The sequence below is a fragment of the Podarcis raffonei genome, chromosome 14 (genome assembly GCF_027172205.1).
Source record: "Podarcis raffonei isolate rPodRaf1 chromosome 14, rPodRaf1.pri, whole genome shotgun sequence".
Lineage (NCBI taxonomy): Eukaryota > Metazoa > Chordata > Lepidosauria > Squamata > Lacertidae > Podarcis > Podarcis raffonei.
Window position 1 is genome coordinate 46,512,150 of NC_070615.1, and position 17,536 is coordinate 46,529,685.

Below are 17,536 nucleotides of genomic sequence, written 5' to 3' on the forward strand. Positions count from 1 at the left end.
GTTCAGACAAATAGGTCTCTCTCTCTTTATTTATCAGAAAGAATTAGGATGAATTGTGCTCACTTCCTCCCCAGAGAAGGCTTTGATTTATTCCTGTATGCAAGGCAGCATTGCACATAAACTAGGGATAGAGCAAAGGACCTAAGGACCTCTTCCAGATGTTTCAGACTCCAGCTCCCATCATTCGCAGCCAGTGCAACCAGTAATGAGGGATGATGGGAGTTGTAGTCCAACAACACCTTAGACACATAGAATTGGGCCCCCAACATCAAGGGAGTGGCAAAGCTTATAAACTAGGCCTCTTTGCAGACAATGGTTGTGACACCAGACCCCAGAAGCACAGCGATCACCCTAACCAAAGAACTCAACACATCCGCAATGGGGTCGGGCCTACAGGTGATTTTTGCAAAATCCGAGGGTATGTTTTTTCAACACACACACACCCCTCAAGTCCAAAAAGAATTCAGCAACATCACACAGATTTAAAAAACTTTGCTGCACCAAATACAGATACTTAAGGGTACAAATAACTAGAAACCTCCACAAACTATACATCCACAACTAGAATTGTAGAGTTAGAAGGGACCTGGGCGATCATCTTGTCCCACCCCCATCATTCTGCCCAGACGCTGAGGTCCAGCTCTAAGGGCCTTCTGGCGGTTCCCTCGCTGCGAGAAGCCAAGTTACAGGGAACCAGGCAGAGGGCCTTCTCGGTAGTGGCACCCGCCCTGTGGAACGCCCTCCCACCAGATGTCAAAGAGGAAAACAACAATCAGACTTTTAAAAAAAACATCTGAAGGCAGCTCTGTTAAGGGAAGTTTTTAATGTTTTATTGTGTTTTTGATATTCTGTTGGGAGCTACCCAGATTGGCTGGGGAGGCCTGGCCAGATGGGCGGGGTATAAATAATACATTTATTATTATTATTATTAATATTAATATTAATATTTAATAACGGAGATCGAAGCTTGGCATTATAGCATCATGCTCTGAGTGAGCTATCCATGCTGCTGACAAGGGGCAGGGTTTAGGAACATGTGAAGCTGCCTTATACGTTCAGTCAGGCCACTGGTCTATTTAGCACAGTGCTGTCCACACTGGCTGGCAGCAGCTCTTCTGGCTGTCCAGTAGCTCAGTCTTACCCGGTGCCACGTGAGAGTGAACCTGGAACCTTTTGCATCCAGAACAGATGCTCTGCCGCTCACCTACGGTCAGTGTAAAGAGACAGAAGAAAGTTTTCAGCATTGGCCAAAAGGAATTGTACCATTTTTAGGTCACAGATGTGGAGCAGGAACTGGGGCATGATTGAACCAGCTCCCTGTGGATTCTTTCTTTTGAGCTTTTCCCGTTTTAAGATTTAAAAAAACAAAAAACCTGGTCCCACTCCAGGGTTTCATTACAAGCGTAATGGTATGAAATGAAGCTAATTAGATGTTGCTCACGGGGGACCTGAGAAAAAACCCGCTTGAGCATTGTGAGAGGGAAGAGAGGGAAGTTTTGACAGACTTGCCTGCCTTCAATCCTTGTCTTGGTGGCCTCCAAATCTGGCTGGTCTCCGGTCAGCCACTGCCAGCATGCACAATGGTCAAGGCTGATGGGAAGAAGAAGAAGAGTTTGGATTTGATATCCCGCCTTTCACTCCGTTTAAGGAGTCTCAAAGCGGCTAACATTCTCCTTTCCCTTCCTCCCCCACAACAAACACTCTGTGAGGTGAGTGGGGCTGAGAGACTTCACAGAAGTGTGACTAGCCCAAGGTCACCCAGCAGCTGCATGTGGAGGAGCGGAGACGCGAACCCGGTTCCCCAGATTACAAGACTACCGCTCTTAACCACTACACCACACTGGCTTCTGGAAGAAGAAGAAGAAGAAGAAAAAGAAGAAGAAGAAGAAGAAGAAGAAGAAGAAGAAGAAGAAGAAGGGGAGGAGAAGGAGGAGGAGTTTGGATTTGAAATAATAATAATAATAATAATAATAATAATAATAATAATAATAAATTATTTATTTATACCCCGCCCTCCCCAGCCAGAGCTGGGCTCATGGCAGCTAACACCAATAAAATCACAGTAAAAACATAATAGGGGGGAAAGAGAAGGGGGGAACCAATTTAAAATACAGGTTAAAATGCAATTTAAAATGCAGCCTCATTTTAAAGTAACCCATAAATCAAGACCATAAGGGGAGGGAAACATAAGGGTCAGACCGAGTCCAAACCGAAGGCCAGGCGGAACAGCTGTCTTGCAGGCCCTGCGGAAAGATGTCAAGTCCCGCAGGGATATCCCTCTTTATCACTACCCGAAGGAGTCTCAAAGCGGCTAACATTCTCTTTTCCCTTCCTCCCCAACAACAAACACAGAGTGAGTGAGGCTGAGAGACTTCAGAGAAGTGTGACTAGCCCAAGGTCACCCAGCAGCTGCATGTGGAGGAGCGGGGAATCGAACCCGGTTCACCAGATTACCAGCCCACAGCTCTTAACCACTACACCACACTGGGAGGGATGAAGGGTCCTCAATTCTAGTGTAGAAGTGGGGAAATTGGTGCTCTCATTTTCTGGGTGAAGGAGAGACACTGCTTCTCTGCCCCCACCCCCAAAAAAATGCTGGTGGCAAGCAGAAGAGCTGGTTGTTTGTTTAAAATCGCCGTCAGCTAATTGATTTGAAATTATTTCTATGTCACATCCACACTGTGCTTTAAAGCACTATTATACCATTTTAGCAACAGTCATGGCTTCCCCCAAAGCAGTGGTTTTCAAAGGGTGTGGCAAACCGCACTGGTGTGGCAGGAGAGAATGGCAAGTGTGAAGATTCAACGACAATCGAAGGAACATTTAAATATTTCAGTGTAGTATTTTATTTGCAGAATATAGATAGATGACTTTTCAAAATGAGAGCGGTACTGGGGACAATCTTGGTCGTGATCCAGAAGCACCATTGAAACAAAGAGAAGACTCATTTGTTTTCCAATGTATTGCTGATCAATTAAAAAAAAATGGTGTGGCACAAGAAAAGGATTATTCTGAAAGTGTGGCCCAGAGGGAAAAGTTTGAGGACTGCTGCTCCAAAGAATCCTGGGAACTGTAGTGTGTTAAGGGTGCTGGGAACTGTAGTTCTGTGAGGGGTCTCCTGGCAACTCTCAGCAGCCTTAACAAACTACATTTCCCAGGATCCTTTGGCTTGATCCAAACAGGCACTTCTTGTGCTCTTATATATCTGCCAGAGCCTGGTGAAGACCAGAGCTACTACATTGTCACTCGTGGTATCTCAGGGTGGAGTTGTTGGGACACCGCTGCAGAGAAGGCCCCGTCCCCAGTTGCAAGGCGTTGGGCTGGTTTTCCGATGAAAACAGATCTGTTTTATCTGTTGTGTCTCAATAACTCTCCACGGCTTCCCGATCTGCAGCTTGTTGTTGTTTAGCCGTTTAGTCGTGTCCGACTCTTCGTGACCCCATGGACCAGAGCACGCCAGGCACTCCTGTCTTCCACTGCCTCCCGCAGTTTGGTCAAACTCACGCTGGTAGCTTCGAGAACACTGTCCAGCCATCTCGTCCTCTGTCGTCCCCTTCTCCTTGTGCCCTCCATCTTTCCCAGCATCAGGGTCTTTTCCAGGGAGTCTTCTCTTCTCATGAGGTGGCCAAAGTCTTGGAGCCTCAGCTTCAGGATCTGTCCTTCCAGTGAGCACTCAGGGCTGATTTCCTTCAGAATGGATGCGTTTGATCTTCTTGTAGTCCATGGGACTCTCAAGAGTCTCCTCCAGCACCATAATTTAAAAGTATCAATTCTTCAGCGATCAGCCTTCTTTAGGGTCCAGCTCTCACTTCCATACATCACTACTGGGAAAACCATAGCTTTAACTATACTGTACGGACCTTCCAGCAGCTAGCGATAATTAAATGGGGACATCTAGTGGCAAGGGAAGTTATTCCATAAAGCAGCCTGTGACAACCCACACCCTTCAGCTGTTCTAGACTACGACACCCATCAGCAGCTTTAGTCCAGTACAGTGGTACCTCTGGGACGCGGGTGGCGCTGTGGGTAAAAGCCTCAGCGCCTAGGGCTTGCTGATCAAAAGGTCGGCAGTTCGAATCCCCGCGGCGGGGTGCGCTCCCGTTGTTCGGTCCCAGCGCCTGCCAACCTAGCAGTTCGAAACCACTCCCGGGTGCAAGTAGATAAATAGGGACCGCTTACTAGCAGGAAGGTAAACGGTGTTTCCGTGTGCGGCTCTGGCTCGGCAGAGCAGCGATGTCACGCTGGCCACGTGATCCGGAAGTGTCTGCGGACAGCGCTGGCCCCCGGCCTCTTGAGTGAGATGGGCGCACAATCCTAGAGTCTGTCAAGACTGGCCTGTACGGGCAGGGGTACCTTTACCTTTACCTAGTGGTACCTCTGGTTAAGAACTTAATTCGTTCTGGAGGTCCGTTCTTAACCTGAAACTGATCTTAACCTGAGGTACTACTTTAGCTAATGGGGCCTCCCGCTGCCGCCATGCAATTTCTGTTCTCATCCCATAGCTGTCAAGTTACAGATTTGAAAATAAGGGATCAGCAGCCTCGAAAATAAGGGATCATCAGCCACAATAAGGGATTTTGCGAGTGCAGGTGTGTTTGACTTCTGAGCCCCTCCGAGCCAAAGGCAGAAAGCCTAGCCAGCAGCCAAACGAAGCCTCAAGCGGTGGTTCCCACAGCGCAGCAACCCAGCAAAGGGGACGCACCAAGGAAAACCACTGTCACCTCTCCGCTGGGAAGCGCTGAGCAAAGGCGAGTCCCCAGGCAACGCGGCTGGGCACAAGGCATGCAAGCTCCACCCCCCCAGTCATTCTTAGACTCCTTATTGGGTGAGCAACGCAGCGAAGCAACACAGTTGGAGCCTCCCTCCTCCCTGGCCGGCAGGGAGGGAGGGAGAGGAGCTCCTTCCTTTGAAACCCGGGAATTTTATGGGATTTCATCAATCCGGGACAGCAGAGAGACACGGCGCTGGGATGATGGCGTTTCCCACCAAATAAGGGACGTTTGACAGCTATGTCTCATCCTGAAGCAAAGTTCTTAACCCGAGGTACTATTTCTAGGTTAGTGGAGTCTGTAACCTGAAGCGTCTGTAACCTGAAGGGTCTGTAACCCGAGGTACCACTGTATCCTGTTCTCACTGCTGGGAAACCTGCAAGCAGAATCTGAGCACAAGAGCAACTCTCCCGTCCTGCGGTTTCCAGAAACTGGGATTCAGAAGCACTGCTGCCTTCAACTCCGCAGGCAGAGCATAGCAGAGCTAGTAGATCAGGCTTCCTCAAACTCAGCCCTCCAGATGTTTGAGACTACAATTCCCATCATCCCTGACCACTGGTCCTGCTAGCTAGGGATCATGGGAGTTGTAGGCCAAAAACAACTGGAGGGCCGAGTTTGAGGAAGCCTGTAGAAGACACTGACAGCCTTCTCTTCCAGGAATAAGTCCAATCCTCTTTTAAAGCCATCCAAGTTTGTGGCTTCCTGCAGGAGTGAGTGCCACAGTTCAGCCATGCACTGTGTGAAAAGCTTCTTCCCTTTATCTGTCCTCAATCTTCCACCAACGCATTAGGAGGGCGCCAGGTTGGCACATATTGTGACAAACCACTAAAAAAAGTGTTCTCTATAAAGAAAAAAACTATTTATTAAGTGCATGGGATGCTAGAAGAAAAAAACATGGCGGCGGCAGCAGATTGTTGCAAAAATACCACAGTATTTAAATCATCATCCTGTTACAGTGGTACCTCAGGTTACATACGCTTCAGGTTACAGACTCCGCTAACCCAGAAATAGTGCTTCTGGTTAAGAACTTTGCTTCAGGATGAGAACAAAAATCGTGCTCTGGTGGCGTGGCGGCAGCAGGAGGCCCCATTAGCTAAAGTGGTGCTTCAGGTTAAGAACAGTTTCAGGTTAAGAACGGACCTCCGGAACGAATTAAGTACTTAACCTGAGGTACCACTGTATTTCAGTTATTATCATTATTATCATCATAATGTATTATTATTACTTTTTTAAAAACACACACACACAACCCAGTATCATTAGTGTGATAGAATTGTTAAGCGTGCCAAGTTTAGGACCTGGAAGATCAGGGTTCAAATTCCCACACAGCCATGAAGGTCACCATGTAGCCTTTATCCAGTCACCATCTCTCAGCCTAACCTCCTACCTCACAAGGTTGTTGTGAAGTTAACATCAGAAGAGAAGCAGGGAGCAGCACACACTCCTCGGGAGAGACATGTTTTGTTGCAGCTGGGGCAGATGAAGGTGTCCGGTTTTGCGGCTGCAGATGCACCAGGGCGTTTCTTCTCCCTGTACTCCTCCCAGTGGTCATTCCTCCTCTGGTCACTGCTGTGGAGTCAACTGTCTGTCTCCGGGAGGAAAGGTGGTGTGCGTGATATATATGCAGTGGTACCTCGGGTTAAGTACTTAATTCGTTCCGGAGGTCCGTACTTAACCTGAAACTGTTCTTAACCTGAAGCACCACTTTAGCTAATGGGGCCTCCTGCTGCCGCTGCGCCACCGGAGCACAATTTCTGTTCTCATCCTGAAGCAAAGTTCTTAACCAGAAGCACTATTTCTGGGTTAGCGGCGTCTGTAACCTGAAGCGTATGTAACCCGAAGTACCACTGTATATACATATAGATATACATATATATATATATATACACACACACACACAAATAAATTTGATCATATGAAAACCCACCGTTCTCCATAACGATTTGTTATAATTATTTATATCCTTCAAACGGCCTCAGCATGCCTATGGCAGTAAGATAACAATAATAACAATATTTTATTATATATACCCCGCCCATCTGGCTCGGTTGCCCCAGCCGCTCTGGGCGGCTTCCAATGCATATAAAAACGTAATAGAACATCAAACATTAATAGTAAGAATCTGATCCAATATTTTAAAAAATCGCATTATAAAACAAACCAATTCCACACCAAAGCCAGGATCACATTTTTACAGTTGCTATCACAATAAAAGCACATTATCGTTCCAATTTACTATGGTATTATTATTATTATTATTATTATTATTATTATTGCTATTACAGTTCTTGCTAGCTGTTTTTGTTGCTGCTTTGCAACAATTGCAATGAATAACACTAAGCCAGGCATAGGCAAACTCCAGCCCTCCAGATCTTTGGGACAACAATTCCCATCATCCCTAGCTAACAGGACCAATGGTCAGGGATGATGGGAATTGTAGTCCCAAACATCTGGAGGACCGGAGTTTGCCTATGCCTGCTCCACGCTGTACTAATAGCGCTATTTCATTCATAGCGCATCAGCATCGCCTTGTGACCGAGAGCGGAGTCTCCCCCTTCCCAAGCGGCTTCCGATTCAGCAGCCCAACGTTCTAGGGCAGCCTTGGCCCCGCCCCTTCGCGTTCCGAAAAGGAGGCGCGGAACGAAGATTGGCCCACGCACCGCGCCGTCCTCCGTTGCTAAGGAGGGCAAGAGACGCGGCCTTTAGCAACGGGCCCTTTCTCGGCGCCTGCGAGGCCCCGATGGCGGCCGCCGCTAGCCCCACCGTCTTCCTTCTCATGGTCAATGGGCAGATCGAGAGTGCGCAGGTGAGCCGGAGGCGTGCAGGGGCTGCTTTTGCCCCGCTGGGGGGGGGCGGGCTAGAGAGGGAAAACGCGTTCTTTGTCTTCGTCACCCCTCCAGGCCGTCGCGGTGGTATCTCCCGCCTGTTCTGTACCCCCAGGTCATGGGCGGAACCAAGTAGGACAGAGGGGGATCCGACCTTTCTTTACTCCCGCGCCCCGTTTTCCACTCACCCTGCTGTTGTGCCTTTCACAGAAAGAGAGAGCCTGGCTGTGTTTTCTTCCCGGGCTTCCATCTTCCTATTGCAAGCAGCGCAACAGGCAGAAACCCAACAGGTGCAGCTGCACTTAGCTATCGGGTTGGGGTGGGGTATTGCATTGGATTTTCAGCACCTATGCCTGTAATTAGAAATGCCTGCTTCTCTTGCTTCTGTGCATCAATTAGCTGCGGGGCAGGCACAAATCTCACAGGTGCAGCAATAGGTGGGTGTTGCCTTCCTTGCATATAGCCTATAGGTATAAATGGCACTTGCGTGAAACCCTCTCATGACAAAATATCAGAGCGGTGAACAGCAAGGGAAGCTTGACCGGTTGGATTTGTGCCTTAGGGTGCAGATGTGAAAGGGTGAAGAACCTTGCATGGGAAAGGGGCGGGGTGATTTTGAGGTGTCAGCAGGTATGTCTGTAGGCCCCCCCCCCCCGGCATCCTTAAGCTGGAGCTGGTTTTCCATTTAAAGAGTGCTGGTAGCAGAGTAAGAAATGAAGAAAAGCTGCTGTGTTGCATTGCTTGGCCTGAAGAAAAGTGAGACAAGCTTCCCAATTTTTGCACTTTGTGGCAAAAGCTTCTGCTGCTGCAGCTCTTCAATGCATGGGAGCCCCGGCCCAAGCGCTGCATTCGGCAAACCCCCACACATCAGGATGAGTATAGGGAGCTGTATGGAAAGATGCAAAGCATTTATTTATTTTTTCATTTTCAGTTCCCAGAGTTTGATGACCTCTACTGCAAGTACTGCTTCGTGTACGGTTACGACTGGGCCCCTACTTCAGTAAGTCTTTCTCCAGTCATCTTGCTCCTTCCTTAACCGCAAGCCCAGCGGTTTTTCTGGACTGCTTGCATCGAATCCATCCATTTTGCTTTGCTGTGCTTTGAAGCCACAGAATACAAATCAACATCCGTAACAGTGAAACAGAATATCCGTTATCAGGGTTTACCTTTGATTGCCAAATTCAAGAGGCAGCAGACAGGTTCAGGTCTTTGTAATTTTCCCAGAGGCCTCCGGCTGCTTGATTTGGGGAGAAGGATGCTAGACCAAATAGCTATACAGTCGTACCTTGTTTTGCAACCGGGATCCGTTCCAGAGCCCCAGACGCAAGACGAAAAGGACACACGGCAAAGAGCCACTCTGCGCACACACGCAGAGCGGTTTGCGCTTCTGTGCATGTGCAAGCAGCTAACCCAGAAGTAACCCCTTCCAGGTTTGCCACAGACGTTTGACAAAATGGACGCTCGACAAGGTGGACTCAAAACGAGGTACCACTGTAATCCAAAACGTGTCTTGCTACACCTGTTGAATACCAGAATCTCATTTCCCTAGCTCAGGGATTGGGTAGTACCTCTGGTTTCTGAACTCTAATCATGTTACTTCTTCACCTGGATGGTGTTGTGTACATTTCTGTTTTCTATCAATCGCATTCTGGTTTTGTGAACCTATTCTGTTTTTCAGGAAGACCTGTGGTTGTGTTCCTCTGATCTTTGGAATCTCCTTCCAGAATCAGAATGGAAATACTATGTGAAAAGAAAAGGTCTGACTCCACCCTCCCTTTTCCTTACAGGGTTTGGAAGAAGGAATCTCGCAGATCACTTCTAAAAACAGAGTCGCCCCGCAAGACCTGGTGTGGAATTTCCCCATTGACATCACCTTCAAGAGCACAAATCCCTTTGGCTGTAAGTAAAGTGAAGCAAGAGGGTCTTTGGAGTTTGAGAACCACCAACAGGAAAAGGGCTGTTGAGGTGCTCTGGCCCATCTCCCGAGTTTGGTGCATGCATGTTAGAAGAGAGATTTAGAATACAACAGATATGGAGGGTTCTAATAGCCCTTAGCGAGGCTTTGGGTTTCTGAAAGGAAAGACAGAATGGATGGATCAGGCCTTTCGATCCTTTCTGCTTAATAAAATGGGAAGGGAAGAGGGTATTTTCTGCCCTGAAAAAAGATCTCAGAATTCTGCAGTGAGGCAACCGATATTCTGCACCAAGCAAAGCTGAATTCGGTGCTTGCTGCAAATGCCGAAAACTTAGTGCCTTTTAACACTTAACAAATACAGTCATACCTCGGGTTGAATACGCTTCAGGTTGAGCGTTTTCGGGTTGCACTCCGCAGCGACCCGGAAGTAACGGAACGTGTTACTTCCGGGTTTCGCCACTCACGCATGCACAAATGCTCAAAATGACGTCACGTGCATGTGCAGAAGCGGCGTATCGTGACCCACGCAGACGCGGGTTGCATTCACTTCAGGATGCGAACGGGGCTCCGGAACGGATCCTGTTTGCATCCAGAGGTACCACTGTAGCTGGGTTACTTATTCTGCTTTTACTAGTTACAGAGAAAGGCAAAGAGGGACTGCAGAGGAGAGTCCTGCTTATAGGTACATTTTGGGCGTCCTTCCCTCTCCATCAAGACTGGCAATAACTGAACCCACTGAGGGAGGAACCTTCCTGCAATGCCGGGGGTTGGACTAGACAACCTTTGGGGAACCCCTTCCAACTCCACAATTCTACAATTCTGTGATTCCACCAGCTATGCTCCTTTTCAGCCATGCCTGTTAAGAAGGCCTGAGACCAAACACGCTTGGCAAAGTGGGTCTTCTTCCCCTTACAACCCAAGACGCCTCGCCTCAAAGGAATAGCTGATGAATCTGGGGCCTTGCGCCTGTCACAACTCCAGAAATAATACAAAACAAAACAGGCCAGCCTGCCGCTTTTTGTCACTGAGCTACTTTGCCCTGGGGGCAGGAGGAGGGTGGGGAGACATCTGGCCACCTGTTTACCCCGCAGGAATTATTAGTCGCTGAAACCAAGTGATACAACTTCAGAGCTGCTCTCCCACGAAACTTCATCCACGCACCTGCAGCTGCTGCAGAAAACATGGTGGGATGCTGGCAATAGCCCGCAAGATGGGAAGAGGACCAAATCCATCACAGCACCCTTAGGCTGATGGTCCTTTTCTTTTCTCCCAAGGGCCTCAGATAGTCATAAGCGTGTACGGCCCTGATCTTTTTGGGAATGACGTGGTCCGAGGCTATGGAGCGGTTCACATTCCTTTCACCCCGGGGAGGTGAGTTCATAATCGCACTCCTTGACTCAGTTTGAACATGGTTGCCTTAAGCTGTTGCACTCTTCTTCTTCTTCTTCGTCTTCTTTTAAAAAACACAGTTTTATTGGTTTCCAATCTATAACAATTACAAAAGAGAGAGGAAAAGATGCAAATATATTCTTGCAGTCTTGAAAACCGGCGTCCAGAGCATGAGACGGAAGCTACCGCTGGATTATGGGAAACCGGCCCAAGAGGAGCTGATCTCTCAGCAGAGCCATTGTGGCTGGGTCACTGAGGTGACATAACCATTATTTCCTTAAAGAATAGGTCCCAGTCCCCTGCACAGTGGGTCACTGCAACATTATTTCATCCTTGTTCATTATTGACTCCACGAAACATCAAATACTTTTTCTTTTTGCCAAGGGGTATGTGATGTTTTTTGGCTTCGATGGGGCATGGAAAGCGCTGACTTTCTTAGTCTTTCTTTTCTGGATCTTTTCTAATTGGTTGAGCTCCCAGATTTGGATATCCTAAATTCTGTTTCAGGCACAGGAGGACCATCCCAATGTTCGTTCCTGAATCGACATCCAAGCTGCAGAAGTTTACAAGGTACTGAAGAATGCGTACGATGTGGGTGAAAATTTACTGGGAAGTGTTTTTTTTAATACATGTCATAGAAGCACTGGGCTCCAGTGGGCATCGTCTCAATTTACTTGGTTCACTTGTCCACACTGCTGTCCCAAGTCACCTTTGACTGCTGGGGTAGCAATATGACCTCCCTGCCACTGATTAGACGGCTTGCAAATGTAACAGCTTGATTGCACATAGGTGCCCTTTTTGTGCAAATCATCTATTTAATATTTAGGGAGCAAGCCACGCAAACAAGGGCCCTATGCAATTTGATATTTGAACCAAACAGTCAAACTTATACAAACTGGCCCCTGGCACAGCCTGCCAGTGGCTTGAAGCTTCTCCCTAACCACACTTGCATGCACACAACTGCTAACACTTTCCTCGCTGCACTGTTGGCCTGGGCTGGGGACGAGGCACAGCGCGGAGTTCAAACTGTTGGCCAGCTGTGGCAAAGGAAAACTCGCCAGGGGGCTAGTAAGAATAAGGAAGCAAAGGGTCATTGTTTAATGGCAGGGCTCTGGCTTTGCAAACTCAATCCTTGGCATCTCCAGGTAAAACTGGTGAAATTTCCCCATCTGAAACAGTGGAGAACTGCTGCCACTCATCAGGGTGGATTTAATTTAAATCAAATCAATTTAAATCACATGCCAGTAAGACTTGATTTAATTTTTTTTTTTTTTTACGGAAAGAGTCATTCTTGCTGGTATAATATTATTTCCAACCAGAGGAAGGTTTCATTTTTGGAATAATAAATTTTCAGAGCAGTTTTTACAGCTATATAAAAAAATTACTGATTTGGTTATACTATTAGAAATACATAGACAGATAATTATGAAATTATTGTGAGGTTTAATAAGTTAACTGTTTATATTTGGACAACTTTTCTGCTGCACTTTATTGGAAGGAGAAGAATAATCATTTCCTTAATAACAATTTAAACAGTTTATTTAACTAAAACAATAACATTATAGCATACGTATCCATGTTTGTTAACTGATGTGGTTAAACAATTTAAGTGAGTTTCAGCACACATGAAAAACTTAAAACAAATCCTTATTTCCTGATAAATAACCTTTGGACTATAATATAGCTTAAATAGAAAACTATCTTTAGAAAGATATTTTTCCCCAAAAGCATTTTATTTTTGAAATCCGATTTAAAATTTAAAAACTGTTTTTTGTGTGTGTTTTTTAAAAAAGATCATTGGTTTTTATCCACCCTGCCACTCACTGTAGACTGGGGTGGGGAACCTGTAACCCTCCAGGCAATGTTAGACTACAGCTCCCATCAGCCCTGGCCTGCAAGGCCAGTGGTCAGCGATGAGAAGAGCTGTGCTCTAACCACTTCCAGAGAGTCAGTTTCTCCAACCCTTGTTTAAAGCGCCTTGCTGTGTGGTTTCCAACAAAGTCTGGGAGCGTTTGTGGCTGGTTGAACTTGTAAGAGAGATTCTGGGATTGTGAGATTTAGGGCTGCAGTAACATTTGACAGGCTTAGGTTATGGGGGGATTCGGATCGAGTGGAATTGTGAGGCTGCCTTGATGACCCGGGAACTTTCTCTTTCTCCCAGCTGGCTTATGGGAAGACGCCCAGAGTTCACGGACCCCAAGGTCGTAGCGCAGGGAGAAGGCCGAGAAGGCAAGTGCTTGGGGAGGGAAACACCCCCCCCCGGATGGGATGAATGTTATCTGCGGAGGTGGAATCACAGGCAGAGCCTGGTCCCTAAAGGGCAGTGGCAAAGACCGCGCTTGAAACGTTGCCCCAATTCAAGATGCGCTCATGTTCAGGGCTGCTCCTCCACCTGCAGAAGGTGTTGGCACTGGATAATTCTTGTGATATGGGGGGAAAATATGCAGCGGGTTGGGCAAGATGAACCTCGAGATCCCTTCCAACTCTACCATTCTGTGATTCCAAAGCAGTCTTGTGTTATATCTGCAAATAAATAGGCATTGCCAAGGGAAGACGTCCAGTGTTAGTAGGGGAGTGATGAATGTGCAGCGCTTACTCTCCCCCCATTGAATTTTCAAGTGCAGTTGCATTCAGAAAAGCAAACATTGAACCACCACCCTTTGATTTTAATGACCTTTTTATGGCCTCGGCCCAGTAGACCTGAAGGAGCATCTCTACCCCCATCATTCAGCCCGGACACTTGAGGTCCAGCTCCAAGGGGCCTTCTGGCGGTTCCCTCATTGTGAGAAGAGAGGTTACACGGAACCAGGCAGAGGGCCTTCTTGGTAGTGGCCCCCGCCCTGTGGAACGCCCTCCCATCAGATGTCAAGGAAATAAACAACTATCTAACTTTTAGAAAACATCTGAAGGCAGCCCTGTTTTTAATGTTTCATCGTGTTTTTAATATCCTGTTGGGACGCGGGTAGCGGTGTGGGTTAAACCACAGAGCCTAGGACTTGCCGATCAGAAGGTCGGCGGTTTGAATCCCCGCGACGGGGTGAGCTCCCGTTGCTTGGTCCCTGCTCCTTCCAACTAGCAGTTTGAAAGCACGTCAAAGTGCAAGTAGATAAATAGGAACTGCTCCGGCGGGAAGGTAAACAGTGTTTCCGTGCGCTGCTCTGGTTCGCCAGAAGCAGCTTAGTCATGCTGGCCACATGACCCAGAAGCTGTATGCCAGCTCCCTCTGCCAGTAAAGCGAGATGAGCGCCACAACCCCAGAGTCGGCCACAACTGGACCTAATGGTCATGGATCCCTTTACCTTTACTTTAATATTCTGTTGGGAGCTACCCAGATTGGCTGGGGAGGCCCGGCCAGATGGGCAGGGTACAAGTAATAAATTATTATTATTTTTTATTTTAAGAGTGAAATAAACTCTTGCTGGTTTTCATTTCATTCCACTTGGTCTTCTTCCAGTGACCCGGGTGCGCTCGCAAGGCTTCGTCACCCTCTCCTTCAACGTGGTGACCAAGGACATGAAGAAGCTGGGCTACGACGTGAGCCCTGCCAGCGCGTCCAACCCCTCGTTCACGTCAGTGGCGGGCGGCATTCAAAACTACTGAACACCAGGTGGTTGCTGGCCTGCTTTGAAAGCCCGTAGGGTCACCTGCCCCCCTGGCAAAGGTATTTGAACTAGGATCACTCCAGATGCCAGCTCAGGCCTGTTGTAGTTGTCACGGGACTAACAAGTGTGTCCTGAGGACCATTTCAAATATTCTGTTACCAAGGTGCTATGGCAGGGGTGCTGAGCTTACAACCCATAGCCTGTGTCTGAACCCCGCCCCCTGCCCCACCAAAGCAATTCTGGGTAGACCCCAAACACCAGTTTTGCCTGCAGTGACAAAATCAGCAGCAAGTAACATGGCATCCCTAGACAGGGCAGAGAGGCCAGCATTGTGCCAAGTCCACCCTCTTCATATGAACTGCAGAGCAGGCTGGGTTTTCTTTGCCTCTACCCAATGCAGCAGGGATAGTGAGCATGGTAGTCTCAAGCTGACTGCATCTCCCATCATCCCTGGCCTTCTGGCCAAGCCTGATGGGAGTTGGAGTTCCAACATCCGTAGAGCACTGACAAAGGGCCATTCTACTGAAGGGAATGCAGCAGGATTGTGGAGGGTACCAGGCAATAGCAGATGGCTCATATATGGCTGGTCATGTAAGGAAGGGTTCCATGTATGTAGAAATGTCGTACAGCAGGGAGCAAGCTTGCGGGCTTTGTTTTTTTTAGCAGTGCAACATTTGAAAGGATTACCTGCAGCTCAAAATCGTGGGTCGTTTTTTTACACCTCACAAGCCTACACAGTAGGAGGGTTGGCTTCACTGTCATGCCACTCAGTTTCTCGCTTCTGCTTTGAGGGGTCGGTTATCCTATTATGGCCGAGACAGAAAGCATAGCACGCAAGAAGGGCTTACAAACTTCCATGCTCTGTGCCAGCTACACTTAAGCCATTTGTAAGTGTTCCTCTGCCCAGCTTGCTAGCAGTTGCAAGGGGCAACTCTTTTCATCAGGGGTACGTTCCTGTATATCCCAAAGCATGTTGTGGCAGAAGCAGTCCTAACCTCCAACCTCCCCAATTTATTCCCTTGCTTTTTGCACACATTACTCATCCTTAAGCATTCACTTGTTTAGGACAACGTTTGTAACTGTTGGGAAGTTGGAGGTAAGAGAGAATCTGCTTTTCTCGCTCTCTGACCGCCCCTTCTGGCACCTGATTTATCCCATTTCATCAGTATTGCAGAACTGGTTTAAATTAGTCCTGCAGAGAGGCCCACTGCTGTTGCGAAGCAAACAAGTGGGTTTAATGGCCAGCATGAATGAGACCTGCAGGAAAAAGGAGGGAAATCAAGTATAAGGGATAGTTTGAATATTACTTGAAACTGGCTTCTTGCCAACACTTATTTACGAAAGCAATAGCATTCGCTATTAAACAGATGAGCTTATTTAGAATTTCCTATACCCAAACTGGTGCTTTGTAAATTCCCACCAACTTGCCCTGTGTACTTTGGAAGGATCTAGAGAGTACCCTTGTACTTACACCATTTTGTACAGTTTCTTTTTAAATAAAGGATTTCCATGTTTGTGGGGGCAGCAGTCTTCTTTGTAGGAATATTGTTTGCAAGGTTTTTTTTTAAAAGGGGTGGGGAAAAGAGAGTCTTCTTATCAAATCACTCTGGGTATGTCCATGCGTGAATGCACAGAGCATTTGCCTTTATTCCTATGTATCAAGAGCACAATACAATGATCCTTGGGACTTAATGATGTCCAAAACAAGAGATGGTGCTTTGGTTAGAGTGAAACAAACCACAGTCTGAAGGCAAGGTTTGTTCTCAGCTTACCAGTCATGGTTTGTTTAGAGCAGGGTTTCCCAAACTTGGGTCTCCAGCTGTTTTTGGACTACAACTCCCATCATTCCTAGCTAGCAGTACCACTGGTCAGGGATGATGGGAATTGTAGTCCAAAAACAAGTGGAGACCCAAGTCTGAGAAACCCTGGTTTAGAGCAAAAGAAACCACTATCCCTTATCGGCGATAACACCAAGCCAAGGAACATGGTGCTTGCTTCCGCTCCCTAGGGGAGAGGAGCAAAACTGGAGTGCTCTGCACTTCCATACGTAAAGGTAAAGGGACCGCTGACCGTTAGGTCCAGTTGTGACCGACTCAGGTTGTGGCGCTCATCTCACTTTATTGGCCGAGAGAGCCGCCGTACAGCTTCCGGGTCATGTGGCCAGCATGACTAAGCCGCTTCTGGAGAACCAGAGCAACGCATGGAAACGCCGTTTACCTTCCCGCCGGAGCGGTACCTATTTATCTACTTGCACTTTGACGTGCTTTCGAACTGCTAGGTGGGCAGGAGCTGGGACCGAGCAACGGGAGCTCACCCCGTCGTGGGGATTCGAACCGCCGACCTTCTGATCGGCAAGCCCTAGGCTCTGTGGTTTAACCCACAGTGCCACCCGCATCCCCTGCACTTCCATAGTAAACAGTTAACCACAGCTTTCCATGGCATGCAAATAAATACACCCAGAAAACCCTCGTCAAAGGGAAAAATGAGATAACACCTGGCAAAGTTTTTCAGAGATTTCAAATGGTGACAAAATTCAGCAAGTGTAGTTGCAAATCGAGCAGAAAAGAGATGAAGTTAAATTGGTGGCTCTCCGTGCCCTTGCAAAAATAAATAATTTTGACCTTGTTAAGGTTCTCCAGCAGGGGGAGCCAGAGCTCTGTGGAAAAACCAAACGGTAGACAGATAAAACTCTGCAACATTTGTAGTCGTTCCCCAATTTGAGGTTGCAACTGTAGCGCAACGAAATCGCAAGATCGTGTGGCATTTGCTACGTACAAATTCCCTCCCTCCAAAGGGAAGTGGCGCGTAGTATCAAAGCGGCGAGGACAGGCATTCGCTTATAATGGAGCATCAAAGAGCTGGAGCAGATATTGTTCCCGCCGCCACCAAATCGGCTCTGTGCTCATGGAATCATGTCGGTTGTTGGATGCATGCAAAAGATGGCAGCACATTAGCGCTGTTTCATGGTGCAACCTCCTGCAGCTAACAGCAGCTTTGGCGCCTATACGCTGAGGGCTGGGGTCCTTTCGAAAGCTG

General features: G+C 47.7%; 1 protein-coding gene across 2 annotated transcripts; it reads left to right on the forward strand.

Moving 5' to 3' along the window:
* The first annotated feature begins 7,433 nt into the window (after positions 1-7,433).
* On the forward strand, positions 7,434-15,819 carry B9D1 (B9 domain containing 1). 2 transcript variants are annotated; one of them, XM_053364845.1, is made up of 7 exons: positions 7,436-7,575; positions 8,526-8,594; positions 9,382-9,493; positions 10,784-10,880; positions 11,406-11,468; positions 13,060-13,127; positions 14,353-15,819. In XM_053364845.1, exons 1-7 carry the CDS (start codon positions 7,510-7,512, stop codon positions 14,496-14,498), a joined length of 621 nt encoding a protein of 206 aa, XP_053220820.1. In that variant the 5' UTR covers positions 7,436-7,509; the 3' UTR covers positions 14,499-15,819. The 2 variants fall into 2 exon arrangements, with proteins under 2 accessions (XP_053220821.1, XP_053220820.1); XM_053364846.1 differs by lacking the exon at positions 13,060-13,127 and having other exon boundaries at positions 7,434-7,575.
* Positions 15,820-17,536: the final 1,717 nt, after the last annotated feature.

Coding starts and splice junctions, on each gene's coding strand:
- B9D1 (XM_053364845.1), top strand. CDS start 7,510: ATGGCGGCCGCCGCTAGCCCCACCGTCTTCCTTCTCATGGTCAATGGG. Junction 7,576..8,525: donor GGCAGATCGAGAGTGCGCAG/GTGAGCCGGAGG, acceptor TTTCATTTTCAG/TTCCCAGAGTTTGATGACCT. Junction 8,595..9,381: donor ACGACTGGGCCCCTACTTCA/GTAAGTCTTTCT, acceptor TTTTCCTTACAG/GGTTTGGAAGAAGGAATCTC.